A 27975-nucleotide genomic window follows, 5' to 3' on the forward strand; every position below is an offset into this window, starting at 1 on the left:
TGAATCAAAGAACTTTTCTGAACTTGTACACATGACATACACATGCGCTTAGAATTAGAAGGGGTTAAGTTAATGCTAATAAGTTAAAGTTTTATGTTTAAAGAAAATTAAAAACTAATTTTGTTTAAGTAACTATTTGCCTTCGTGAATTTCTATTGCTGCTGAGTTTTGGGGTCCTCTGGGCCTTTAACAAAACGCATGCAGAATCAAAGAGAATGTACAAGCTCCTTACACATAGCACCAGATTTGAACCTGGGTCACTGGCACCGTAATAGCGTAGCACTAACTGTGCTGTATTCTGTGTTCTTCCTGGTTGATTCTTTAATGCTCTCTGAAATGACTCAACACAACAATTCAGTTGAAAGTCATATAAGGATGGGAAGTAAATGTTGGCCTTGCCAAGATCCCAAAGAATGAATTTGAAAAATGTACTGCATAACATATTAAAACCCACTGATGTTTCAACAAGCCACAAATTTGAAATTGAAAAAGCAATGTTTTTACCAGGAAACAAATTACCTTGTTATTTTGTGATTGCAGATGGGTTCCAACCTGTGCCTCACTCTTCCTTAGTCACAAAGAAAAATGGATGCATTTGGTACCACAAAATGATTGCGATTCTACTCAGCAAGTTAAAGAATTCTTTGCATGTGCAGCCTCTGTTATGTCTTTGCAACTAAGGGGTGCTGTTATCAAGTCTTTGGAGGATCTTCTGTCATTTTTTACTGTGCACAAGGTATTTTAAAAATGCATCTTAAAATTCTTGAGGTATTCATAAATAACTTGAAATGTTCATCAATCCAAGCGTATTAAAATAATATTTGACTGGATACATATTAGGGATATTTAGCCAACATGATATTTCAGGATAAACAAATTACTATGACAAATTATGCAAAATATTATGTATATCATATATTTGTTACCAATGGACATTACTATTTTAGATACTTCCAGCTGTTTTATCCTAGGGATTCTTGAGTTACCTAAAAACATTTCTGTCTCTGCCTTAATTTGCACAGTATTGTTCTCCAATCACCAATGTGGTTGCTGAGCTACATTAATTCTTATTTTCAACTCCCTCAATGGATTAATCCCTTATTATCTCCCCAGCCCTGCAACCCTCTAGGATATCCACCTTTCTCTTTTTTATGATTTTCTGATTACCTTGAAATTGATCAGCAACTAAGGCTCCAAGATTTAGGATTTGGAATACAATTCTTAAACCTTTCCTCCTCTCGACCTTTTTCTTCATCTACGATGCTCTTAAAGCCTATTTTGTTATCAAGACTTTGGCCATCAGTCTTAATCTCAATGTGTAGCAGTGCATCTATGTCGTATCTTGCAAAGTTAAAAATGGAAAATTAATTAATGCCACATTGATGAGCCAGTTGAATGTTACTGTAAATAAGAAACGTGTTTATGATTTTTTAAAAATTATTATTTTTTCATATGGGTCTTTGCCATTGAAATTTCTGTGATTGAGCAGGATGGAAATGATTTTGGAGATGAATTCCACGAGTTGCAATACGTTAGGCCACAAATAATGATACTTAAACTGAAAGTGGAAGAGCCTAAAATTATTTTTGAACCGAGCCTAGAAAAATGTTGGGATTTAATTCATCGATGTTATGTGGAAATTCAAAACAGCGCTAATGGAATTCTTAAGGTATCTAGCAATCTTAATTCTTTGTCCAAAGAAAATATTTGATAATGTTAATGTGGAATGGGTTTTATTCTGAATTCTTTCAGGAATCCGCTTTAGCAAATGTTAATGAACATGGGAATCAATTAGAAATAATTGTTAAATGTTCTGAACAACTGCCATTTAGGGTTAGTAGTTGATTCCTTGATTCAGATTCCCAAAGGGTCTATATTTAAAAAGACAATCGGAAGGAAGCCATTTTGGCCCATGAAAGCAATCCCATCTGTCCCAGCTCCTTTTCTATTTTCCCGTACTCCTTCAATTGTTCTCTTTCACACATGCCCATTGATTAACTGGAGGCTTTTTGCCAGTACATACATGATTAGGTGGGATTTATTTAAGGAAGAAATTCTACAAATAGTCTGGTTAGGTTATTTAATATACATATGGCTAAATCAAAACTGAATTCTCGTATTACAATCACCCTTTTTTTTTGAAGACTTTATTTAAAATTTTATAACATGAATACAATAGAGAATTACATTTAAAGAAAAATTTAAAAAAAATTAAAATGGTATGATTACAATATTACATCAGAAAACTACACAAAATAACCCCCCCCCCCCGTTAACTGTAACACAATATTAGTAATCTAACTTAAAATTAGTCCAGCCCTCTCCCCCCCAAAATAAAGAGTGGAGAGTTAATAAAATTAACAATATTATATGGAAAAAAAAACCCCACTTACAAAAAAAGAAATAAAACTTAACCTAAAAAAAATTCTAACAACAAAATTTTTTTTTATCAATACTAAAATATCACGCTTAAACATATATTTAAATCAAACTTAAATGCATATAATTAGCAAACGGAGTCCACTTTAACTTATAAAAAGACATCGAGTATTACAATCACCCTTGACGCGGAAAAGGCATTTGACTGCTTAGAATGGCCTTTTTTTAATTTACAATGTTGGGAGAAATTTGGAATAATCTGTATGTATCAATTTAGGTAAATATTGTCCCAGTCTATTAGCTAATGCTTTCACCAGTATCATGTTAGTTACAGGAAAATATATTGATTTAATTTCAAAGTAACATTTCCCTCCACATTCCCCCACTTACTCACGTTTTCTGAGACCAATCTTTTGTCAGGAATGAAGGTGGTTTCTCAGGAGGTAGCTATTTTACTGATCATAGTGTCCTTATAGAGTTGCTTATTGCTGACCATTTATTTTGGTTTTCTACAACAGGTAGAATGTGAATTATTTCCGGATCTTTCGGGCAAAAATCTATTTCTTCGGACAGTACAAGAGGATGAGTTGCTGGTCAATGAAATTATCAGTAAAGCTATGGAAATATTTAATGCAAATATAATTGGGCCTCAAAGGTAAATCAACATCTAATTAAAACATTTGAAAAAGGATGTTAAGTTCTCAATCAGTGGAAGCATCAAACCCAATTGTAGCATTTTGTATCGAGTAATCCTATTCTCGAGAGTCAGAAAGAATTAATTTGTCGGTCTCAAACATTGTATTCTCTGCAAGGTTGCAAACTGCTGAGATAAAGTTCCTGGTAGAAAGACCAGTAGATCGTGCCTGATGTCAACCTGAATTAAGTTTTCAGTTTCATTCCATATTACTTGCATGACAAGAATCTGTTGATCTTCAAGATTTCTTGCATCCATGACCTTTTCAGGGGGAAATTTTTTCTTATCATTTGTGTGAACATGTTTCCGAATTTAAAATGTGAATGGTCTATTTCCTACTTTTAAGAATATGGCCTTTATTTTGGGTAATCCCATCAGAGGTATTAGCATCTCTAAATATACTCTTATAACATCTAAATATACTCCTATAAAAAAACCTTGGGTTATTTAATTATATTCAAGATTCAATTAAGTGTCATATTACATGAAATTGCTTTTGCTTGCTGTAAGACAGACAGATTTGCCATTGGCAGAAATTGCCTGAAGTGCCTCCTACAGTCAGAGAAATAGAAGCAAAACACCCCTAAAACTCACTGAGTCGTATCGTTTAGGAGTCGTATCGTTTAGGAGTCGTATCGTTTAGGAGTCGTATCGTTTAGGAGTCGTATCGTTTAGGAGTCGTATCGTTTAGGAGTCGTATCGTTTAGGAGTCGTATCGTTTAGGAGTCGTATCGTTTAGGAGTCGTATCGTTTAGGAGTCGTATCGTTTAGGAGTCGTATCGTTTAGGAGTCGTATCGTTTAGGAGTCGTATCGTTTAGGAGTCGTATCGTTTAGGAGTCGTATCGTTTAGGAGTCGTATCGTTTAGGAGTCGTATCGTTTAGGAGTCGTATCGTTTAGGAGTCGTATCGTTTAGGAGTCGTATCGTTTAGGAGTCGTATCGTTTAGGAGTCGTATCGTTTAGGAGTCGTATCGTTTAGGAGTCGTATCGTTTAGGAGTCGTATCGTTTAGGAGTCGTATCGTTTAGGAGTCGTATCGTTTAGGAGTCGTATCGTTTAGGAGTCGTATCGTTTAGGAGTCGTATCGTTTAGGAGTCGTATCGTTTAGGAGTCGTATCGTTTAGGAGTCGTATCGTTTAGGAGTCGTATCGTTTAGGAGTCGTATCGTTTAGGAGTCGTATCGTTTAGGAGTCGTATCGTTTAGGAGTCGTATCGTTTAGGAGTCGTATCGTTTAGGAGTCGTATCGTTTAGGAGTCGTATCGTTTAGGAGTCGTATCGTTTAGGAGTCGTATCGTTTAGGAGTCGTATCGTTTAGGAGTCGTATCGTTTAGGAGTCGTATCGTTTAGGAGTCGTATCGTTTAGGAGTCGTATCGTTTAGGAGTCGTATCGTTTAGGAGTCGTATGAGTCCATGCACAAATGAATGAAACTCAAATTTTTGAGATTTGTTTTCATAACTGAACAGAGATAATTGTGAGCTGCAGGATCTCAATTGGAAACATCATTTTTCACCCTTTGGCTTCATGGGTGCTAAGTGGTTTCTCAGTTCTTTCCACTGTTCTGCTTTTTGTTCCAGATTCCAGCTTCTGCAGTCTCGTTTGTCTTATAAAGAATGTATTTAGCTAGGTTAAGACTGATCGGATGAAAAGGAACATTAGCAAGGCATTGTAAAGAAATGAAGGGAGAAAGGGCAATAATAATGGGACACAGCAAGAGAAAATTGGAAAATTCAGTGTTCCTTCCAGGAGTTTGCCGTTCCCAGGTTGAAGATGGAGTTCTCTTTTTTTTTTACCTTGCACCAAATGACCATTCACTTTGGTTTCTCCAATGAAGAAGAAGCTACATTGTGAATAATGAATACAGTAACTAGATTGGAAAAAATGCAAGTGAATCGCCTCTTCACCCAGAATGATTGTTTAGGTCCCTGGACGTGAGATAGGTTTTGCATTTCTTTCTTTTACATAGGTGTTGTTTTCTAGTACCTTTTCACAGAATCTCAATCATTACCAAAGCCAGTATGGCCTAATGTATCTATCCTGTTACAATAATTTTTTTTATAAGTTAGCTTAAAGTGATCCTGCCCATGACTAGCTCCACCCACAAACACCAATAAATATCCCTTAGTGTGACAACTCTAATTCCAACCAATTAATTGATTAGGTAGGTGAGAAAAAAATGTAAAGATGTGCAGGACATTTTGAATACTTAGACATACTTAGCCACAGGATCCCAGCTTCTGAGCTAAAATACAGCCTACAAAGTCTGGTTTTGAATTTTAAGGATGTGTATAGAGTTGAAATTAAGCTATTTCCATTTTATGTTTCTTTATCTTGGTGCTCATTAAGAGTTATGGGTGATTGAATTTTTAAACTAAATTCTAATCACTATTACGAACTATGTTTATTTCACATATATTTTAATAATTCTATTTAGATGCACAGTTACAGGTCATTTTGTCTCACGAGCCTGTACCGCCTATTTACACCTTGTTAACCTACAACTCCCAGTACGTTTTGAATAGTGGGAGAAAACCAGAGCCCCCAGGGAAAACCCACACAGACATGAGGAGAACGTACCAACTCCTTTCAGACAGCGTGGGATTCAATTCCTGATCACTTGCGCTGTAACAGTGTGGTACTAACACAACACTAACCGTGCCATCCCAGATGGTATTATGCTTAAAAGTAAATGTATTATTTTCCTTTTTGTTTAGCTATCTAAACGTATATAAAAAATATAATGATCTTTTGAACAACAAGGCAGAACAAGAAGTTGCTACTTTTTTGTCAGAAAAACATTCAATGGAAGCATTCATAAAGGTAAATACACTGCCAGCAGTTTCATTCATCTCCAAATGAGTAATGATTCTCAAACTTGAAAATTTGTATATCAGAACTTATTTCAGAAACAAAGCTACAAAATTCCATTTCTGTAATATTTCTGAAGTTATCAGAACATATTTTAGGAGTTTTGCTGATATAGTATGCTGACTTTTGTTGATGAATTATGCATTAAAATTGCACACGTTCCTGATCAATTTATGTTGACATGAGTCGAGTCTCAATTTCACTGTAACTAGTCGGGTAACTGTAACAAAACACAGCATAAAGTAATAGCCCTGATATCTGGCACTGATGGGGATTGGTAGATGTCAGATAAGTACATTTTCTGGTTATTGGAGACTTATTCTTACGATGCTAAACTAATACACCTGTGTCAAGAATAAACAGTTTAAAAGACAAAAATACTATATTTTACTTGCACTGAACATAAACTTTAAAGCATTTTACTTTATTTTCATTCACATTATTTGAAAATATTGAACTGTCGCTCCATCTGAGGGTTCCTCCCCCTCCACGGAGCTGCCCGAAAGATGAAAAATAATATTATAGATAATTAACCCCCCCCCCCCCACCCCCACTCCCCCAAGTTTACAGATAAAGCCTCTGGCCAGAGCAGGGATAAGGAGGCACTTTAAAAAAAAAAGTCACCCCAATGGCGAGCAGCATCAACTATCCTGGGCGACGCCATTGCTGTTTCACACAACTTAATTCAAAAGGCTGCTACAAGCAAATCATGACCAAGGCCCTCCGCTGGCTGAATATTTGCTTCCATCTTCGTCAAAGGTTTATGTGTTATTTCAGAGAACATTTACTTTTACAGTTTTAAACTTGTGTATTTCATACCTATTATTTTATTTTTATTTAAATTTTTAAAATGTATTTTCCTTGATTTTTAAAAAAAATTCAGTTGCTTGAGGCTGCTGGTTGCTTGAATACCAGATACCAGCCAGTTTACTTCACTGTGTGACATTGTCATTGCATTGACCAACACTGGATGTAGCCATCAATTCATATGAACCAGATTTTGAGAAGACTGGTGTCCCCAGTAAATAGGTTCAATAATTATTGATTGGTTACTTGTATCTCTTGAATTGTCTGTCTTCAGAGTAACTTGAGAACAGTATTATATGTACAATTGTTTGATGAACCAATTTAACAGCTCCACATTGAAAAAGAGCATGGATTCCTCTTGTGCCATCTTAACATGAGAATGTTTAAGATATGTCACATGATACTTCACTAGAAAATGACCTATTAAAATCTATTTGACATAAATATTCAGTCAGCAGTTGAGAAGGCAGATGGTAAGTTGAATTTTAGTGGAAAGAGGTTTGAATATAAGGGTAAGGAAGTCTTGCTGAAATCGTTCAGAAATTTGTTGAGACTACTACACGTTTGGTCTTCATATCCATGAAAGTAGATGCAAGGTTCAGAAGTCTGCAGTGCAGGTCACAGAAATGAAATAACAAAATAATAAAGGGGATCTGAAACTTGGACAACACACTTCTGGGGGAACTCCAATCTGAAACTTATTTTATAAAGCATGCCACATTTTTTCTCTTTAATGTTCCCCTATTTTTTTTTAACAAATTATCCTCTTTATTTTGTTTGGTAATGAAAAAATTTATAAATAGTAATACTGCATATTACATTGAATTAATGTTAATAGTTTAAACATTGTAAATTATGTTTGATATCACTATATATCTTCTTTAATAAGATTTCTTAAATTTATGAAATAGTTGAGGAACTTAAATTTGGCTGGGAAGCAAATTGAAACCTAGTGTGTTCCACTGGGAACAGGAAGAAGAAAGCCATTGTTAAGTTTCTCATGCTACTTGTAAATATATAGCATCCTCCATAATGCTTGGGACCGTCATTTTTTTTCTTTTATTTGCCCTCGTGCTCCACAGTTTTAAATATGTAATCGAACAATTCACGTGAGGTTAAAATGCACATTCTAGATTTTATTCAAGATTATTTTTATACATTTTGCGTTGACAGTGGAGAAATTACAGCACTTTTTTAAAGACACAGTCCCTTCATTTCAGGGCACCAAATATATTTGGGACGTAGCAATGGTATGTATATTAAAGTAGTCACGTTTAGTACTTTGTTGCATATCTCTTGCATGCAATGATTGCTTGAAGACTGTCACCAGGTGCTGAGTATCTTCTCTGGTGATGCTCTGCCAGGCCTCTACTGCAGCCATCTTCAGCTCCTGCTTATTTCAGGGGCTTGTCCCCTTAAGTTTTCTCTTTGCCTTATGGAAGGCATGTTCAATTGCATTTAGATTGGGTGAATGACTTAGCCATTCAAAAATGTGCCAGTTTTTAGCTTTGTAAAACTCCTTTGTTGCTTTAGCAGTATATTTGGTATTATTGTCTTGCTGAAGGATGAAGCACTGTCCAATGAGTTTGGAGACATTTGCTCGATCTTGAACAGGTAAGATGTTCCTGTACACCTCAGAATACATTTTGCTACTGCTATCAGCAGTTGCTGATCATCAATGAAGATAAGTGCACCAGTACCTGTGACAGCCATACATGCCCAGGCCATAACACCCCCACCATCATTTTTCACAGATGAAGTATTATGCTTTGAATCTTGGGCAGTTCCTTTATGCCTCCACACTTTGCTCTTGTCATCACTCTGGTACAGGTTAATCTTGATCTCATCTGTCCACAAGACCTTTTTCCAGAATTTTGCAGGGTCTTTTAAATATTTCTTGGTAAACTGAAATCTGGCCATCCTGCTAACTTGTGGTTTGCATCTTGCAGTGTGGCCTCTGTATTTCTGTTCATGAAGTCTAATGCGGACAGTAGCCATTGGCACCTCCACACCTACTTTCTGAAGAGTGTTTCTGATCTGTCGGACAGACGTTTGGGGATTTTTCTTCATTATGATGAGAATTTTTCTGTTACCTGCAGTGGAGGTCTTGGTCTACTAGTCTCTTTGTGATTACTGAGCTCACTAGTGAGCTCTTTCTTCTTAATGATGTTCCAAACAGATTATTTTGATAATCCTAAGGTTTGGGCGATTGTCTCTACTGTTTTATTCTTGTTTTTCAGCCTTATAAAGGCTTTTTAAACTTTCAATGGCACAACTCTGGTCCTCATGTTGAAAAATGGAAACTACAGACTCCAAAGGTGATCGAAAGCTTGGAGTGAAACCGAGCTCTCTTATACCTGCACCAAAGAAGCGATTAAACATGTGTACTCACAAACACCCTTGAAGGCAAATGTCCCAATCATTATGGTGCCTTGAAATGAGAGGGCTGCAATTTCTACATGGTCAAACCAAAATATATATAATAACCTTGAATAAAATCTGGAATATGTGTTTTAATCACATGTGAATTGTTTGATTACAAATTTTAAACTGTGGAGCACAAGGTCGAATAAAGGGAAAAGAGTGTCCCAAACATTATGGAGGGCACTGTATATATTGGGGAAATATTGTTTGGGATGGGTAAAAGGTTATTTTGGAGTGGCTGTTTGCTGAATCTTGTGCCCTTTTGCTAATCATTGCTTCCTATTCACAGAAAATAAACAGTTTAAAGAAACTGTGCAATGAAATAGCCCTGATGAACATTACTGTCCCACTTGCTATGTTTTGCCTTGATGCTGTCAGCCTGAATGCAGACCTCTGTGCTCGTGCTATGAAACTGAAAGAGACTTTGATTGAATTTGTGGTGCAAGAAAATTGGAAACTAAATACAAGGTAAATTGAAAGATGTGACATTTTCAACATTTGTTAAATCTGTGATGTTTCGAGGGTTAACACCTCGTCAAGGGACACTGTGCAAGGGGAAAATGAGCTCGAATGGTGCTGAATTTCCTGCATGGCTTCTTGGCAGCACACAGCTGATTCTAAATGAAGAAAATATTACCTTATAAATGACTCGTGGAGGAAATTAGAGATCTGTACACTCTGATTCTCATTTTGATCTAGTTTTATCAAACTATCTGTTGAAAACAAGATATGTTTGCAACATTGCTCTCTCAGGAGTTTTTATTTTCATCGAGTCGTCTATGGACCCTTTCTTATGTCTGTATGAAAAGCCTTCTGAATTGGCATTTTACACAATGCAAAACTCAGCACCCACCATTTTGAATAGTATCTCCCTTAACTCATGAATACACTTAAGGGCAGTAACTGAGGAAAGAGAAACTGAGTTGATGTTTCAGGTTGAAAACTTGACTTGATGAATGTTTCTAGCATTTCTGTTTTTCTTTCAATTTCCAGTTTGTTTTTTTTCACATTTTCATTTCTGCCTTTATTATTGCTGAAGTAATTTCCCTGTGTATCTGATGAGCTCCAATTTTCTGTTGGCAATTGAAGAGAAACTTTAACCCAAAGCTAAACTTCATTCATCCCTAATTCTGACAATAACATGGACAACATCATAAAACCTGGCGCAACCTAAAACCTAAGTACAACCCAGACATCTATTTCAAAAAGATGTTCACTGTTGAAAGAGGACTGGAGAATTGCCCACCTGTGGTTGATGGTATAGTAGTAATAATCAATGATCTCTGTAACTTAAACCTCAACAACAAAGTACAGTTTGGTATTCTTTTCTCTAAAGTATTTGTCAGCAATATGAGGACATATCTGTTCGGATCAGTGAAACACCCGAGAGCACAGAAGAGCTTGTAGAACTTGACACTTACATGAGAAAGGCTAGTGATGTCATTATTGTAAAACTGAAAGAAGAAGTATTTGAAGCCGCCGATAGACTGGACTTTTTGCTTGACTACGCCACACTTTCAGGTGAGCAAGTTTCAGGATGATCTGCATTTTTAGACCTTCTTTCAATTTGTGTGTGCATACACTTCTGATTTCTTAAATTCTTATTTTTGTAACAAAATTTAATGCATTCGATATGGACTCATTAGTAGGAGAAAAGCAAGGGAGATCCATCTTTAAATAGTCAAATTTTAGCTTGATAAATCCTTTGGGACACTGATATTAATGGAAGGTTGTCTAATGGGCAGCTCCACCATAATTTGGAGCCAGGATATGTTCTTTCCACATTTTACTTCAATGAACTCTGAAAGGTGTTAATGTATTTAACAACTGTTTAATGTAAATTTACTTTTGAGCTGAAGGTTGGTCTCTCGTATCAGAGATTTGAATAGAAGCTTCAAGATAAAATTAATATGTTCACATTTCTTCGAAGCCTCACTGTGGTGATACAACCACTACGCTTGCCACACTCCTACCAGCCTATTGCAGGGGACAACCACTGTTCCTGCAGGTAGGCATCCTGGGAGGCTGGCCCCACCTGCCGGCTGTCAATTACTGGCCTGTATAAAGACTCGGGCCGACCCCTTTGGGGACAGTCAGTCACATGGAGCCAGCAAGATACTGAGATGGGTGTGTACAAGTTTAAGCTAATTAAAACCTGTTGAACAGTCTGTGGACTTTGCATCAGAATTATTTGCGCAGCAACGCTCACACTCTTATCATTTCCTTAGGATGATCTTAAGTTTAATTTCAAATCAATGAACAGCATATCATCTTTCATTTTAATACACAGTCATTCCATAGACAACACTAAATTCAGCAGTTTTGGATAATGAATAATGCCAGTTTGTGTGTCTCAAATTTCCAGCCTTTACGGTTTCTTCTGCTAATTTCAGATTTTATTTGATGTTCTCTATTGGAATGCCACCAGGTCAATCTCACAACTTACTTTACCTCTTTTTACCTTCCTCATTATACTTCCATCATACAGTCTCTACTATCTTCAATTCTTTGTCGTACTTTGTACTTAAATTATCTCTAATTGATCTTAGTTCAGAAGGAATGCCTTCAAACTGAAACATTCTTTGCCCACATATGCTGCCCTTAATCAGCTGAATAGTTTCAGTGTTTGTGGCTTTATTTCACATTTCCTTCATCTGCTATTTTTACTTGTTGATTAACCATTTCCTTTATTGGATATGAATGCATGTGGAGCCTGTTGATATTGGTGCACATCAAAAACGGAAACATCGATAAATGTTCTTGGCCAAGTTTTAGCTTTTGTTAAACCATTCATCCTGTTTTATGGTTGAGAGATAATCAATACCCTTTGAGGATCCCTCCTGATTTCTTTTTTAATGATTCTTATATCCAAAAGTTGTTGCATATTTTCAGCACTTTGAGGAAGCTGAAAGGTCTAACCAAAGCTTACCAAGCACCTGATTCTTGTTCCCTACACAGGAAGGAATGCAAGAGGTTATTTGCATGATGTTTGTTAATTTTTTTAAAAAGATCAATATGTTCTGAAATCTATTTAAAAAATTGCTCTGTGTCGTAACGTGAACCAAAATGAATGAAACATGGCAGAAGAATCCAGCAATGCTGCTTTGTCCATCTCTCCCAAATGGCTTTTGTGTTTCCGAATAATTGTGTGTTTAATGTCAAACCCATGAAGACTCCATTAACAGCTACTTTTACAGCATCTGTGGAGGACAAAACAGTTTAAGTTGAAGGCATTCCATCAATATTGGGTAAAGTTTTAAAGTATGGAGCAAGACTAAGGGATGGAAAGAAGGAGTGATTGGATGATGAAAGCAGTGATGGGTTAGATGAAAGAAGGTGTTCGTGCTTTTTTCCCTGACGTTACATGACATTTGAATGCAGTATATTTAATCTGCCTTTCTTCTGCTCGATAACATTTTAGATACAGCATATTGGAAAATCTAATGGGTTTCTTTATGAATTTGTGTTTGAACTTGCTTGCTTTTCCATTTTTTGTCTATGGAAGAAATTTTGTCCACCTGGACAACAGTAACAATTTCATTTTGTTATTTCTGAGCTTTTTCCAATTCTTTGCCCCTTATAGTTTTGGTATTATTTATATAAATTTATCTGTTTATTAAACATCTGCCTGCGTAAGTTGATGTTGATGATCATGTTTCAGTATCTGAAGAATAGGAATTTCTTCCTTTATTTACATTCAGAAATGTTCTTCACTCATATTATTGCGAAATTAGTGCGCTGACGTTAATCTGCACAACGGATACTTCCATGACAAAAGCAAGTTACATTTGTTGAAATCATTCAACCTATAATATGATTTATAATAAATTGTATGGTCTAGTGATCCTTTCTGACTTTCAAGCTTTTCTTCTATGTTAAAGGTGATGATTTGAAGCTCAATAGTCAGGTCCTCAACTGGCCAGGACAGATTGTACTGATGCTTGATTCACATCGGGATCGGTTGCTGAGCAAGAGAGATGATGTTGATGATAATCTGAGGAACCGGTTTGTGCTTTTTAAAAAAAAAACTTTTGTTATTGCATCTCAGAAGTAGAACTGTTCCTTTTTAAACAATATGTTAACATGGTAACTTGGGGCAATTAGCAGCAGGGATTTTATCTGTGTTGCTAAATATCTGTCTGAGTTGTGTTGTGTTAAATGGAAAAGCCAAAGAATCTGCCTATAAGACCATCTTCCCAACGTCTTTAGTACAACAAACTCTTTGCACACTAATCCAACCGCCTGGTGACCGTAATCTCATCTTCCTCTAAAGCACTCAAATAATGGGTACATTGGAAGCTGAGATCCTGCATTGCTTTTGAGAAAATGTGTACAGTGTGTTTTATGGATGAAAGAATGAGGGCAAGCTCTTTGTAGAAGTTGACTCTGCATGTTTCTTGATGTTGAGTGCATGCTTCCTGGTAGGTTACCCAGTGCAACTTGTATTTCATTGTATATGTGTATCAACTTTTCTATAATTTTGCCTACTTAAGTTCCAAACTTGTCCTCTGCAGCAGAATTTCATTGCAATCTAATAGTCTAGCATGCAGGCTCCTGCATGATTTCCCTGACCCCTGCTCTGGTAGCAGGCCACATACCTGGTGTCTCACCACCGGCAAATTCCACATCTTTACTCTCTTCTAAATCAATTTCCGACTAGTGACTGTCAATATGGAAGTAGGGAGCAGTGTGCTTTCACCAACCACTTCTTACTTGTATGCCCTAAATTGTCTCCCATTGAGACATATTTAGCACCCTTGCCATCTTGTTGTGCAAACTGGTCTGCCAAGTGCTATCATATACTGTTATGGTCTTGAGGTTTTTTGAAAAGCCATTTCCAATAAATGTTGGAAAAGTTGAACATTTCAGCTGAAATCTTCAGCAAAGAATTGCATGAGGAACACAGTGGATCAGACAGCATCCATGTATCCAGTCTCAAAACCTTTACAGATCATTTCTATCCATGAATGATGTCTGACATCCTGAGTTCATCCAGCAATTCTTTGTCCAACATATGTAGTTGGTGCACACTTTTTTTGCATGTACTTCAATCTTGTCAGGAATTCATTCAATCGATCTTCAGATTCATCTTGATCCCCTGATGATCTATATTTTTTCATGTACTTCAGTTTTATATTTTGTCTTCAGCAAAGCCTTGATTTAAACTGAGTCATGGCAATCTACCTGTGTGGCAATATCTGCTGCGCATTCCCTGCTCAGATTTTCGCCAGCTAGAATTTAATAACAAAACCAGCCACCTACCAGCTGTAGACTCTGAAGCCAAGTTTTAGTCATTCGGATTCCAGCATTGTTCCACAATGTAACTCCAGTGGTGATCAAGAGCTGGCTATCTACCTGATGGCTAGAGCCTGGATAATGAAATAACCTTTTTATCGAGGTTTGGCACTCAACCAGACACCAAGTTACACTGGCACCCTGTCAAAGCACAACGTTTGCATTAAACTTGCATTGCAATTAACAGCTTGTGATGGTACAGATTCTATCACCAATGTGTATATGTACAGATGGTAGTGTAGGATGACTGTGATTGGCTGAGAAAGTAGCCACACCTACTGGCAGGTCTTAAAGGATTGCTCCTCGCCAGACCAGGTCATTCTGGACTGGTCGACCTCTGTGTGATATGCTCCAGTCTTTTAATTAATAAAATTGTAGAGCGCATTGAAAGAACCAAACCAAGGCTTTTATTAACTAAAAGACTGGAGCATATCACACGTAGGTCGACCAGTCCAGAATGACCTGGTCTGGCGAGGAGCAGTCCTTTAAGACCTTTCAGTAGGCGTGGCGACACTCTCAGCCAATCACAGTCATCTTACACGACCATCTGTACATGTACACATTGGTGATAGAATCTAGACTATCACACAGCTAGGAGTTAATTTAAAAAGGAAAAGTTTTCAAGACTACAGAGACCTAGAATGAGATGATTGGGTACGTCATTCTAAGAACTGGTGCAAACACAATACACCAAGTGACTCCCTTTTGTTGCTGCAATCTGATTTGATCATCATCATCTTTGGGGGGGGGGGGGTTGTCTAGACAAGTCTAGACCCTTTGCTTCCTCTTAATATCTTTTCAATAAAATATGGGCACACATTGAAAGCTTATTAGGACTTTATTCATGTGCCACAGGTATCGTGGGATGTTTGACCCTTCCCTATTTTGGAACCATTTTATACCTTTATCTGCTGTTCATTATTTGCTGCTTGCCTAGCAATGTAATAATAATAATATTCAACCTTTTGTGGTCATTTATAATCTGATGCCACTGAACTGTTGTGCAAACATTTGCATTCTCGTATTTTTTTCCACCTCCTTCACTTCCCAGTGGTTTCTATTGATTCATAACTAATTAATAACCAATAATCCTGAACTATTTTTAAAAGTTGAAGTATTGTTTTAGTCCTGTGGATTTCATCTCTTCAATCATTTTAATCTAATTATAATTGCACATTTATTTTTATTTATTCTTTCAGTCATTCAAATGTTTCAAAATGAAATGCTAAAGTTGTAAGGTTATTTGAACAGAAAACAAGTCAATAAATCAGATCACTTGTTACTTAAATTGCTTGTTACTTATTGATTTTTTAAATAAAAAAATTTGGCTGCCACTTTGTAAACAGTGGTTCTCACTCATGTATTTCATGCACTTAGAGTAAAAGAATTTCAAAAGAAAGTTGTGGCATATGGCAAAGAGGTGGACAGCTTCAAAAAAAAGGAAATTATAACATTTGATGAAATGAAGAATAATGTGGAAAAACTCAGTGAACTATCTGATAATCTGAATGCTGCAATGGATGAACTGGACGTTAGTAACTTTTTGATGTGGTTTATTGTAAATTAATTTTTCAAGTTTATTGTCATATGTACAATGATAGTTTGCTTAGTAAGTTAGTATAATGTGCAAGAGCACATCACCTTGTCTGTTTTAATGTGAAGAGGCTTGCAAAGGCAAATGTTCAGTTTTAAGTCCTTTCAGTAATCAAGTGTGATTTATTTATAATCCACTGAACACTCCTCATCTTCCCCCTTCTCACTGCAACAAAATATAACTACAAAATACTCATGGATCCCTAAAGTGCTGGGTGAAAAATTATAGAAGATAAATGCCATAAAACACTGTTCTGAAGGCTGCAGGAGGAAAAAAAAGGCTGAACTGCACAGAATTCTGGTGTGTTTTCGCCATTATCCTATCCATTTTCAGCTGTTTATAATTTAATAATAGCTTCCTATTGCATTGCCTATCATTTGAGATTTTTTTCAAATTTAGCACAGTAACAGGCCCTTTAGATCCATGAGTCCATGCTGCCCAATTACCCCCTAATTGCCAACACCCTCCCCCCAGTACTTTCTCAGTGATGAGGGGAAACCAGAGCGCCCAGAGGAAACTCATGCAGGCACAGGGAGAACGTACAAACTCTTCACCAAAAGTGCAGGATTCTAACCCCAGTCCCAGTGAATGGCACTGTATTGCTTTAACCGTGCATTCCCCTCTTCTCTGATCTGCCTCCTGAGTTGCTCTGTCTTAAGAAGCTCAAGGAACAGCACTTCATCTTCTGGTTGTGCTTTACAGATGATGGTTGACACGAGTTCAATAATTTGAATAATCATCTCCAATATTTTCCGTTTATAATTTCAGACAATTTACATTTTTCGCAGACTTTTTCCCCTCACTTGTCCTGTTACCCTCATTCCTTAAGTTCAAAGTTCATATTTATTGTCAGGATACATCCATGACATCATGATTCTTTCCTCCGGGCCAGGCAGAATTTCTAAATTACTGGAACTGTAATCAATAAGAAAGAAATGTAAACAAATGGTGCAAATACAGAAATATAATATTCAGACATAAATAATGAGCAAGATAAGAGTTCTTGAATGAGTCACTGAGTGAGTCTGTTGTTCAGGGGTCTGATGGTTGAGGGGTAGTAACTGTTCCTGAACCTGGAGATGCAAGTCCTGTTTCTGATGATGTCTTATCTATCAAGACAGAAGAAATTGGATCAGGGGTATCTTATTCAGCATATTGGGCCAGCTCTACCTTTCAAAAGGATAATCTTGGACTTAACTGCACTTTCCTTCCTGTCTGTACAGTTCTTAACTGCTTGGTGGTCCAAAAATCTGTCTGTCTTGGCTGTGAATTTATTCAACCTCCAGAATTCCAAAGAACGTAGTAATTCCTGTTCTTCTAATGAACAATCCTAATTCTGAAATTATATCTCCCAGTTTTAGATTCCACCAGGAGGGGAACCATCATCTTATCATCTAGCCTGTTAATCCAATTCAGGATCTTAAAAGTTTTATTACGATCATTGCATGTTCTTCTAAACTGCATCAAACCCTAACACTAGCTCTGGTAGGCAACTTGGTCGACGTGGATACATTGAGCCAAAGTGGATGCTTCCGTGTTGTGGGACTCTATGACTATAATTTTATGAGTGTTAAAGTAAGTTTGTTCCATTGGTGTGAGCACAGGGAGCAAATCTGATCCAAACAAGGAGACAGGAGTATCAGAGCACTACCCAGGGAGCAGTGAGAATGGAGAATGACCAAAGGAGCTGCTCACACTAACCATCCAAAACTCTCATATATGAATACTTGTCCTACATATGTATGGTTTATCTGTATTTGTGTTATGCCTGATTGTGTGTCTGCGTGTTTTGCACCGAGGACCAGAGAACGCTGTTTCGTCGGGTTGTACTTGTGCAACCGGATCATAATAAACTTGACAAAACACTAGAATGCAAGCACATCTAAAATAGGTTGAAACTGAAATTGCAGCTACCCTCTGGTCTAATCTAATTTATTCTTGTCTTTTGTTGAGATAATTTACATTGCCATTTACTTTCCTGGATATTGGTAGAAATGTATAACAGTTCTTGAGTAGAGCATGGTAAATTTATAAGCCAATCTAATCTCGTGAGCTCATCCATATGCTTCTTTTAATGTCTGGTGCTAGATATGTTAATCATAAATTACTTTTTTTGTTTTTATAGATTATAAATAAAGAAGAGGAGTTGCTAGGGCACCAAGTGACTCATTTCCCACAATTAATGACCTCAGTAGGACAGAAGCAACCTTATGAGCAACTATGGAACACAGCATACAACTTCTATATCAAATCAGAGGTATGGTTAAATGGTGAGTTTCGAAAGATAATTGAGTAAGAAATATGATGTTAAATGAAAGCAAATTAAAAGTCCACAACGTAATATGAGTTCCAAAAGGCTCATGCATGCTTCATGTTCATCCCACAGACCTGAAGCTCAGAAGTACAATAAGGCTTTGCTGCTGACCATCTGTTGTACACTATCCTATGTGTGTAATGGAAATTAACTCATGGAAAGTGGCTGTTGATCAATGTCTCGAGGCAGTATGTAGGGGAGGAGAATTTGGGGAAGAGTTACTGGGTTTGGATCAGGTTGGAAGGTGGAGAAACAGTGTTTTGGAGGAGAGTGGGTCAAGCAGAAGGTTGAGAAATAAATCAGATAGGTGTGGGTGAATGCATTGGTAACATGGGAGCAAGGTCTGAGAGCAGGGAGTGAAATCCCATCTTGGAAAAGGATTATTAAAACCTTGATTTTTTTTTTCTGGGTGCACCACAATGTGTATTTGTATTGGCTGATTTTCTATTTTCTATATTTGCTAGGACCTTTCCGAGGTCTAGATGCTGAAGAGATTACAAACGAAGTTTCAAATATGTGGAGGACAATGTACAAACTGACCAAGACATTTGCAGATATCTCTGGACCTAAACGAGTTGCTGAAAATGCAAAATACAAAATTGAGAAATTTAAACCTCACCTGCCTATTATCTCAACTATTTGCAATCCTGGCATCAAGGAGAGACACTGGAAAGAGGTAATACTTGAAAAGTTGACACAGTGGTTTTTTTTACATGCTTCTGATGGGTCGAATGTGACTGCAATTTACGATAAACTAAGGGTTATATCAACGTTCTTCGCTACTATAAAATTAAGTTAATGGAAAGAAGATTGAGGGATAGGTACAATGGATAATTGATCAGATATCTCCTTGAATGCTGTGTGGAAATGTATGCATTTACTTTTACAATTGTTCCCAGGGGAAATGTTAGCTCAACCCATCATGGCGAGGCTCTTCAAAACACAAGGGCCATCAATGCCATTGTGACAGAAGTCAGAACAATTACATGCCTTTCTCTTTTTAACCCCCCCCCCCCCCCGCCCCCAACCACACCACATCACCAAAGTTTTGACAATAGATTAAAGTCCCATTTTATGATGTAAAAACACACCAAAATGCTGAAAGAACTCAGCCCGGTTGTTCAGCATCCATAAAAAGCAAATATATATTGCCGATGTTTTGGGCCTGAGCCCTTCAAGGAATAAGCAGAATGAGCACAAATGACAAATATATCTTTGATTTTTATGGATGCTGAACGACCAGCTGAGTTCCTCCAGCATTTTGGTGTGTTTTTACTACAATCACAGTGTCTGCAGACTTTTTTGTTTCACATTTTCTGATGTACCTGGAACTGTCAAAAACTGAAAGCCTGAAGTTTTGCAAGGTTTTTTTAAATTATTTTTTATTTTTCACACTATGAACCATATTAACCAAAATACACACAAACATTTCCCTCTTGAATATACACAGTGTCATTTTCTCCCCTTTTTCCCCCCTCCCTTCCCTCCCTCCTTCCCACCCCCCTCCCAGCCCATTAAACGTTCAACATATACAATCCAATAAACCCATTAAACTATGTCATCACACAATGAAAATAGACAAGAAAGTTGTGTCATCTACTTTTACACACTGGGTCAGTTCATTTCATCTTCTTCTCATTCTATCATTTTAGGGGGTGGAGGTCCACGGTAGGCCCTCTCTGTTGTGTTCCATGTACGGTTCCCAAATTTGTTCAAATAATGTGACTTTATTTTTTAAATTATATGTTATTTTTTCCAATGGAATAGATTAATTCATTTCTATGTACCATTGCTGTACTCTCAGGCTCTCTTCTGATTTCCAGGTTGACATTATACATTTTTTTGCTACAGCTAAGGCTATCATATTAAATCTTTTTTGTGCTTCATCCAGTTCGAGGCCTATTCTTTAGTTCTTATATTACTTAGAAGAAAGATCTCTGGATTTTTTGGTATGTTGCTTTTGTGATTTTATTTAATACCTGATTTAGATCTTCCCAAAACTTTTCTACTTTCTCACATGTCCAAACTGCGTGCACTGTTGTTCCCGTTTCTTTCTTGCAGTGAAAATATCTATCTGATACTGTTGGGTCCCATTTATTTAACTTTTGAGGCGTGATATATAGCCTGTGTAACCAATTATATTGTATCATGTGTAACCTCATGTTTATTGTATTTCTCATAGTTCCGGAGCATAGCTTTTCCCATATTTCATTTTTTATCTTTATGTTTAGTTCTTATTCCCACTTTTTTGGGGGTTTACAGCTTATTTCATCATTCTCTTTCTCTTCCAGCTTGATGTACATGTTTTTTATAAATCTTTTAATTTTCATTATGTCTGTAATCACATATTCAAAGCTGCTTCCTTCTGGTAACCTCAGCCTGCTTCCCAATTTGTCCTTTAAGTAGGCTTTCAGTTGGTGGTATGCAAACATTGTACCGTGAGTTATTCCATATTTGTACTTCATTTGTTCAAAAGATAATAAAGTATTTCCCAAAAAACAATTTTCTATTCTTTTAATCCCTTTTCTCTCCCATTCTCTAAAGGAAAGGTTGTGTCAATATTTTCCAATGTACCTGTAAATAATTTTGCTTCATCCTATCAATGTTCTAACTTGTTGAGTGTTTTATCCCCTCTGATCCAAATACACTGGATTTGAGAATGTAGAATGTGAGAGCAAAGTTGAGGTTGTGTCCCACCATTGTGGTGGGCAATCAACAAGAACCTTTTCCATCACATTTAAAAGGTGAATTAAGTGATAAATATCTGTAAATGTAGTTTTAATAGATGGAATTTTATGGATGTTCTAAGTATTGGGTGCCAAGTCATATGGTGTATTTGAGGCAGAGATTGATAGGTTCTTGATTAGTCAGGGCATCTAAGGTTATGGAGAGAAGGCTGGGCAGTGGGGCTGAATGGGAAAAATGGATCATGGGCTGAATAGCCTATTCTACTCCTGTGTGTCATGATCTAATTTTAGCTTCATAAATGTGCTTTCTTTTTAATTAATTTCAACAATAATTGAAACCCATCCACTCCTATTATTAGCATCCTGGGAATCTCAAACCCTATCACAGAGATCCTGTGTCAAGTGATTCACCTTTCACCACCCAAACCCTATCCACCTCTTGCCTGAACTGTGTGTCAATTTTAAGGATGTGTCGTATTGAATCTGTATAACTTCTCGCCCTGATTGGTACTTCAACGGCACTCCCAACTTTAAAGTATAATTGGCCAAACTGCAGCGATACAATATAAGCAATTTCTGTTTTACCTGTATTTGTATGTAAAGTTCATACAGATAATTATATCTGGTTTAAGTCTAATGTTACAGAAGGTTTTTTTTAAACAAGTTGCATTTTGGCTCACGGGATGGCATTTGATTAGTAATGTATTACCTTTCAAGTGCAGTCACTGTTGTGTACAATTATTTATCTGCACAATTATCCACCTGGTTTTCTTCAGGAAATCCTAGGTGATCTTCTACTTGTCAATAGAAATACAAAGAGACTTTCTTTTAAATTTGCAAATTTTGCCGACTTGTAATTTGAGCTGATTTGTGTGTTGTTTTTCAGATTAGTGCAATTGTTGGATTTGAAGTGAATCCCGATAAAGACACCGCCTTGCAGGAAATGCTGGAACTTGGACTTGAAAAGTTCCTTGAGGAGTAAGCAGTTAATACTTGTACTTTTTCAACCTCAGCCTCTCTTCCTGAGCTATTTTCTAGAAACTCTACCAGTCCCATGCGATTGATCTGTCATAACTCACCCATTATTCTTTCATGCTGATCTGAGAGTTGTCGATGGAAGTATAGGTGCAAACACTGAGTAATTGACTGTTTAATCCATACAAATGCCTTCTTATTGTGTTGATTTTTTTAAAAATGAGGAACATGCTGTGAGCAGGACTTTTCATATCACTGAATTCTTTCTAATTTTATTCATTTTCTGGATGAATGGTTTGAATGCAGAATCATTTCTTTGCCTGCACATTGATCCCCCTCAGCATTATCCCTGGTCAAATTTGTATTAAAATCTGTTTATATCAGAAACTCTGATATAGGCATTGCACTCTACTTGTTTAATCATTTGTAATTACTTTTGGTAAATTTTGTACTGCAATTTGCTTTTCATTTCAATTTTATTCATTTATTAATCACCTAATATATTTCTGGGTAATACTTTGCATGAGAAAATGAATTAATTTAAACTATTCAATGATATTAGTTTGCAGTTTGGAATCCTGGTGGATGTGGGTGGGAGTGGGAGTGGGAGTGGGTGTGTGTGTTGAAGCATCGATATTCAAAGAAAACTGAAATCTCATTTTTACTTGACTACAGGATAATTTAAGAATGGGAGTTCAGAAAGATTTTCCCAATGTTGTCCTTTCTAATATACCTCAATGATTGAATTCAGCAGGCTAACAACCAAATGAACAAATATAATGTGAATATTTCATGAATAGCATGAAAATAATTAACAAATTCCAAAACCTTATTAAATGCAACTTCTAACATACCCAATTATCAAAATAGCAAAGGAATTCATGTTGAAAGTGCAAAATCATATCTTGCATGATGTGTCCAGTTCTGATCACATAGATGCAAGACAAGTGAACAAGGTGCATTTGGGAGTGCAAGGACCGATCTTTAGTGTGTTTCCTTTAGTTGGTTAGTAACAGTTATGTCTTGGGTAGATTCTCAGGTTAATTAAAATCCAGAATGGCACTTTTCAAAAAAAAATTGAGATGGACAAAAATTTATTTGCAACAAAGGTGTGAAAAATGTCTCCTTTTTTTTAATGGTTAGATATGATTTTAAGGTATTTTTGAAACTATAAATGAATTCCCAAACTGTTAGGTCTATTGATTAATGATAAATGGGTGAAAACACCAAGGGTCTGAGAAAATGAGATGATGTTTATTTGTGCAGGTTTTTAATTTTTCCATCTCTTGATTTTGCAAATTCTCAAAGTAAAAATTATTGTGGAAAGTCAAGAAAATACTCAACCTAAAAGTTCTGCATGTATTCAATAATAAAATTGTAAACAACTTCTGTCTAGATTGGAAGAGATCGGAGTTGCTGCAAGCAAGGAGTATTCATTGGAGAAAGCTCTTGCTAAGATGAAAGCAGAATGGGCAAATTGCACCTTCAACTTCACGAACTATAGGGACACAGTGAGTTTATTTGAAACCAGGTTCAATTTAGATCATTATTTTCTCCATCATGCATTGTGGGCAGTATCAAGTTTAGGTTATTAACCCTGCAAAATTTTCCAAAACACCAAATTATGCCTAACTCAGAGCACTTCACCTATGCAGTAAATCCTCTCTTTTATGGTATACTTTCCAAGCTACATTAACAACTCTCCTTCACAGAGACAAACCGAGTGCAACTGTTAAAATAAAGCTTAAAAAAAAAAGCATCTGACAGATACCAGGTTATGAACACAACAAAGAATAGAAAGTTCAGAGGGAAAATACAAAAGAGAATCATAGATAACTATAGGAAAGCAAATCAAAAAGGAAAAGGAGTTAGGGCTAACTAACCATCATGCGTGAAGGGTAAAAAGAGAGCAGGCAGAGTGAAACCATCCTTATTGGGGGAAGGGTAAAGAACGACAGGATGTAAAATTAAAGTAAAGGGCAAAAGAACCAACCCCACATGAAGAAACTTTATTGTACTGAGCGCTTGGGGCTCTCTCATTCTGGAGAGAGATTCGATCATGCTATTCAAGAAAGACCTGGATAAATATCTGAGAGGAAATAATTTGTTGTGCTCTGGGGATTGAGTTGATGGGCTGAGTGGTTTCCTTCCACGTGGTAACCATATGGTGAAGAGTGACATAATTTATTGCCTTTTACAGATATGTTCTAACATAACCTCCTATGTTTTTAGAATGTAAGCATTTTGTCTGCAGTGGATGATATCCAGGTATTGCTGGATGATCACATCATAAAGATACAGACCATGCATGGATCACCATATATTAAACCAATTGAAACTGAATGCAAGGTAGGAGCAAATGGATGAGGGGAAAATGGAGCATCATGAAGCAGCAAAGCTAAAAAAGTGGCTGTCCATCTTTCGGGCTGATTTGTTTTCTACTTCTGTACAGACCTTTGTTTCCACCTCTCTCAGATAAGAGTGTAATACAATTTTAATTTCAGATTTATGTATGCAATGTAATTTATTTTCCAATATTTTTATCAGGTTTAAGCACACAAAAAACGTAATATATAGAATGTGATGTTACAGATTATAAATCAAATGGATATATTTGCATCTATCAGAAACAAACAGTAATTGATTCCCCACAGCTCTATGGTTCAAATAATTAAAACAGTAGAAAGTATCCAATGTAATTTGAAATAATTGGTTTGGAAAGTTTAGCGTGGAAACTATTAGAAATAAAAATGTTCACTTGGGTCCTTTTTTTAAAAAAAAACATCTTCATCTCCAATGTAGTTTGTCTAGATTGGAACAATAGTTCATGTTTGTCAGTCAATGTGATCTTTAAAATAACTTGTTTACATATGTTTGGAAGAAAGGAAATGGTATTCTTTATTATTTTAGGAATATTACAAGCTCCCAGTGTAACAATATGTTGTGTATAATTTTCAAAAATACAGCAATGGGAGGAGAGGCTGGTCCTAATGCAGAATATTCTTGATGCCTGGTTAAAATGCCAGGCCACCTGGCTTTACCTCGAGCCTATCTTTAGCTCTGAGGACATCATTGCTCAAATGCCAGAAGAAGGTCGGAAATTTGGTATTGTCGATGGCTATTGGAAAGACATAATGTCTGAAGCAGTAAGTTGATCACCCTTCTCTTCAATTCAAAATGTAAAATTGAATTCAGGACACAAAGCAACAAATTGGCATTTTCTACAGCATTTCATGGATGTTGCAAACTTGGGAAATTAAGGAAAACTTTTTCTACAAGTTGATATTGAGCTGAAGGTGAGGAGTTGCTGCCAACCTTGATCAAAGTACTTTGAATGATTTTGTATTTGTTTATATTTTCCCTGTTTAAGTTATTTTCTGTCTGCTTCTCATTAAATTTTATTCCCATGTTTTCTCCTGTGCCTTTTTAAATCTGAATTTGGAATTGAAGATTATAAGTGAAGGGAAGAACTTGCACAGATCCTTTCATATCTTTCTTCCTGCCCTTTTCTGGGAATTAGCTTCTTTCACTTGGTGTGACCAAAACTGTGGCCTATTACTCGAAATAATAAGATGCCATTGTCTTGAAACAGTGGATCACTTTTAAGCCAAGATATCACCAACTCCTTTTGTGTTACTGAGCTGATGTTGTAAAAATAACAAATATTTAATAACATATTTAACAGGGTTTGGCTAACATTCATTGCCAATTCCTAATTGTTTATGCCAGCAATGCCTACATCTTGCGAATGAACAAGTTATTTTAAAAAAGTTTTTGTCTCTGTCCCTTTCCCTATCACCTCTCAACTTCCTTCTCTTCTTTCCCCGCCCCCCCCCCACCTGTTTCTATCACCTGCAAGCCTGTGTCACTCTTTCTTCCCCGCCCCCCCCCCCCCCCCCCAACCTTCTTACTCGGGTGAATTTTGACATTCCTGATGGAGGCTTGAACTGTTGACTGTATATTATTTTCCATGGATGCTGTGTGAGCTGCTGAGTTTGTACAGCACTTTTGTGTTTTATTCTGGCTCTCCAGCACCTGCAGAGTCTTTGTTTATCTTTTTTTTAACTTAAACAAAAGTTGCTTTTAATTATCTTTAAACATAAAAACAGAATCACACTTTAACTTATCACTATTGTCTTAACTAACCTAACATAGCCACCTTCTAAGCACACATGTATGTAATGTGTGTGTAGGTTCAGAAAAGTTCTTTGGTTCATTCCTTGAAGTTCACTGGTTGCAGGCAATTCTTATACTGTGCACAGAATTTAACATTTATTAAGTTCACCAGGCTTTGGTGCTTGAAAGGTAAATGGTTACCATTCAGGAAGGTTCTTGTCAGTTTTCAGAGAGAGATTTGTTGTTCCAGGACATCCACAACTGACTTACTTCCATCAGCCACTTCAGTGTCTTGCTGACGAAACTTGCCCCTTCACGGTTCTCCAAATGATAACATCTTTCCTATTTGTTTCTCTTATTCCAATGAAACATTAGACAGACAGTCCTTTCCTCTTGCATAAACCACAAGGGCTTTGACCAGGCCATCTTCCAAATGGGGCTTTTCACAAGCTTGCTGGCTTGACCTGTTCCAGTCCCAGCTGCCATTACTGGCTGTAACACTGTAAAAGAAATCTCTCTCTCTCTCTGAGAGAAAGCCTGTTTGACTCTCTCTGCTTGCAAAACCACATGACCCTCTCAGAACAGCAAGTTCTCTTCCAGACAGAAGGCGGCTCTGACAAGCTCTTTCATCTGTTTCCTTTTTGTAAACAACATTCCATTAGTGAAGTCTCTTGGGCACTCTCCAAAGCTCTTGCAAAGGCTGTGGAGCCAATATTTCTAACATTAGCAGAGTTCCAGTATTTTGAATAAGATCTGTTAAAAAGTGTTTGTATGTGACCTACTCTAACAAACCTTTCCCATTTTATCTCCAAAAAACATATCTATATACTCTATCACAGGACGAACATTTAGAACTTAAGCTGTTGGTGGCTTTAAAAGCCAAACAATCATGGGTATCCATATGTGGGCTTTCAGTGTTATGCACAGGGAATGAGGAGAGTTTGAAAGATCTTTGTTTTAACTGATTGAAGTGTTGGAATTAAAGGTCTGTTGGCGGCCTGATGAAAGCTGCCAAATGTAATTTATCACCATTTTCCAAATACATAGAACACAGAACATTCCAGCACAGTACAGGCCTTTCAATATTGTGCTGACCTATATATACCTACTTAACAATCTAAACCTTCCCCACCTCACACACATAACCTTTTATTTTTCTTGCATGCATGTTCCTGTCCAGGAGTCTTTTAAATGTTTCAATTGTGCCAGTCTCCACCACCATCCCTGGCAATATATTCCAGACACCCACCACTCTCTCTGTAAAAATCTTACCCCTGATGTCTCCCTCAAACTTTCCTCCATTCACCTTATACATACTATATTTCCTCTGTTGTTTTCTATTGTTTCCCTGGGAAACAGGAGCTGGCTGTTCATCCAATCTATGCCTCTCATAATCTATTAAATTACCTCTCATCCTTCTTCACTCCAAAGAGAAAATCCTGTTAATCTTTCCTCATAAGACGTGTTCTCCAATCCAGGCAACATCCTGGTAAATCACATCTGCACCCTCTCTAAAACTTCCACTTCTTTCCTGTAATGGAGTCTTTGTTTACCTTCAAAAGCTTTTCATCTATAATATTCACAGTTGTCTCTATTAATGACCAGCATTATTTTCAATTTGTATGATTGTTATATGCATAATTCAGAATCAAGAAAATGTCATGTAATTTGTTGTTTTACGGCAGCTTCACACTGCAACATTTCTTAAAAAAACATTTTTTTTAAAAGTGCAAGAAAAAGACAGTGAGTACTTTTATCTGTGATTCATTGTTCATTCAGAAATCTGATGGCAGAGGGGAAGAAGCTGTCCTTGTGCCACTGAGT

The 27975-nt window shown here is 36.7% G+C and overlaps 1 protein-coding gene across 4 annotated transcripts in view; it reads left to right on the top strand.

Moving 5' to 3' along the window:
* The window catches only part of dnah3 (dynein axonemal heavy chain 3), a 120688-nt gene that overhangs the window by 24652 nt on the left and 68061 nt on the right, over positions 1-27975 (top strand). For 3 of the 4 annotated variants that reach the window (XM_069905509.1, XM_069905510.1, XM_069905512.1), the window contains 14 exons: positions 541-736; positions 1490-1669; positions 2898-3034; positions 5786-5891; positions 9460-9638; positions 10507-10691; positions 13052-13175; positions 15843-15996; positions 18185-18329; positions 18838-19049; positions 21947-22038; positions 23432-23546; positions 24268-24384; positions 25002-25181. In XM_069905509.1, the coding sequence (XP_069761610.1) occupies positions 541-736; positions 1490-1669; positions 2898-3034; positions 5786-5891; positions 9460-9638; positions 10507-10691; positions 13052-13175; positions 15843-15996; positions 18185-18329; positions 18838-19049; positions 21947-22038; positions 23432-23546; positions 24268-24384; positions 25002-25181 (2122 nt within the window). The remainder of the gene's footprint in view (positions 1-540; positions 737-1489; positions 1670-2897; positions 3035-5785; positions 5892-9459; positions 9639-10506; positions 10692-13051; positions 13176-15842; positions 15997-18184; positions 18330-18837; positions 19050-21946; positions 22039-23431; positions 23547-24267; positions 24385-25001; positions 25182-27975) is intronic. The other variant, XM_069905511.1, reaches the window with a different exon arrangement.

This window comes from Narcine bancroftii, chromosome 12 (assembly GCF_036971445.1).
Source record: "Narcine bancroftii isolate sNarBan1 chromosome 12, sNarBan1.hap1, whole genome shotgun sequence".
In the NCBI taxonomy this organism is placed as follows: Eukaryota; Metazoa; Chordata; class Chondrichthyes; order Torpediniformes; family Narcinidae; genus Narcine; species Narcine bancroftii.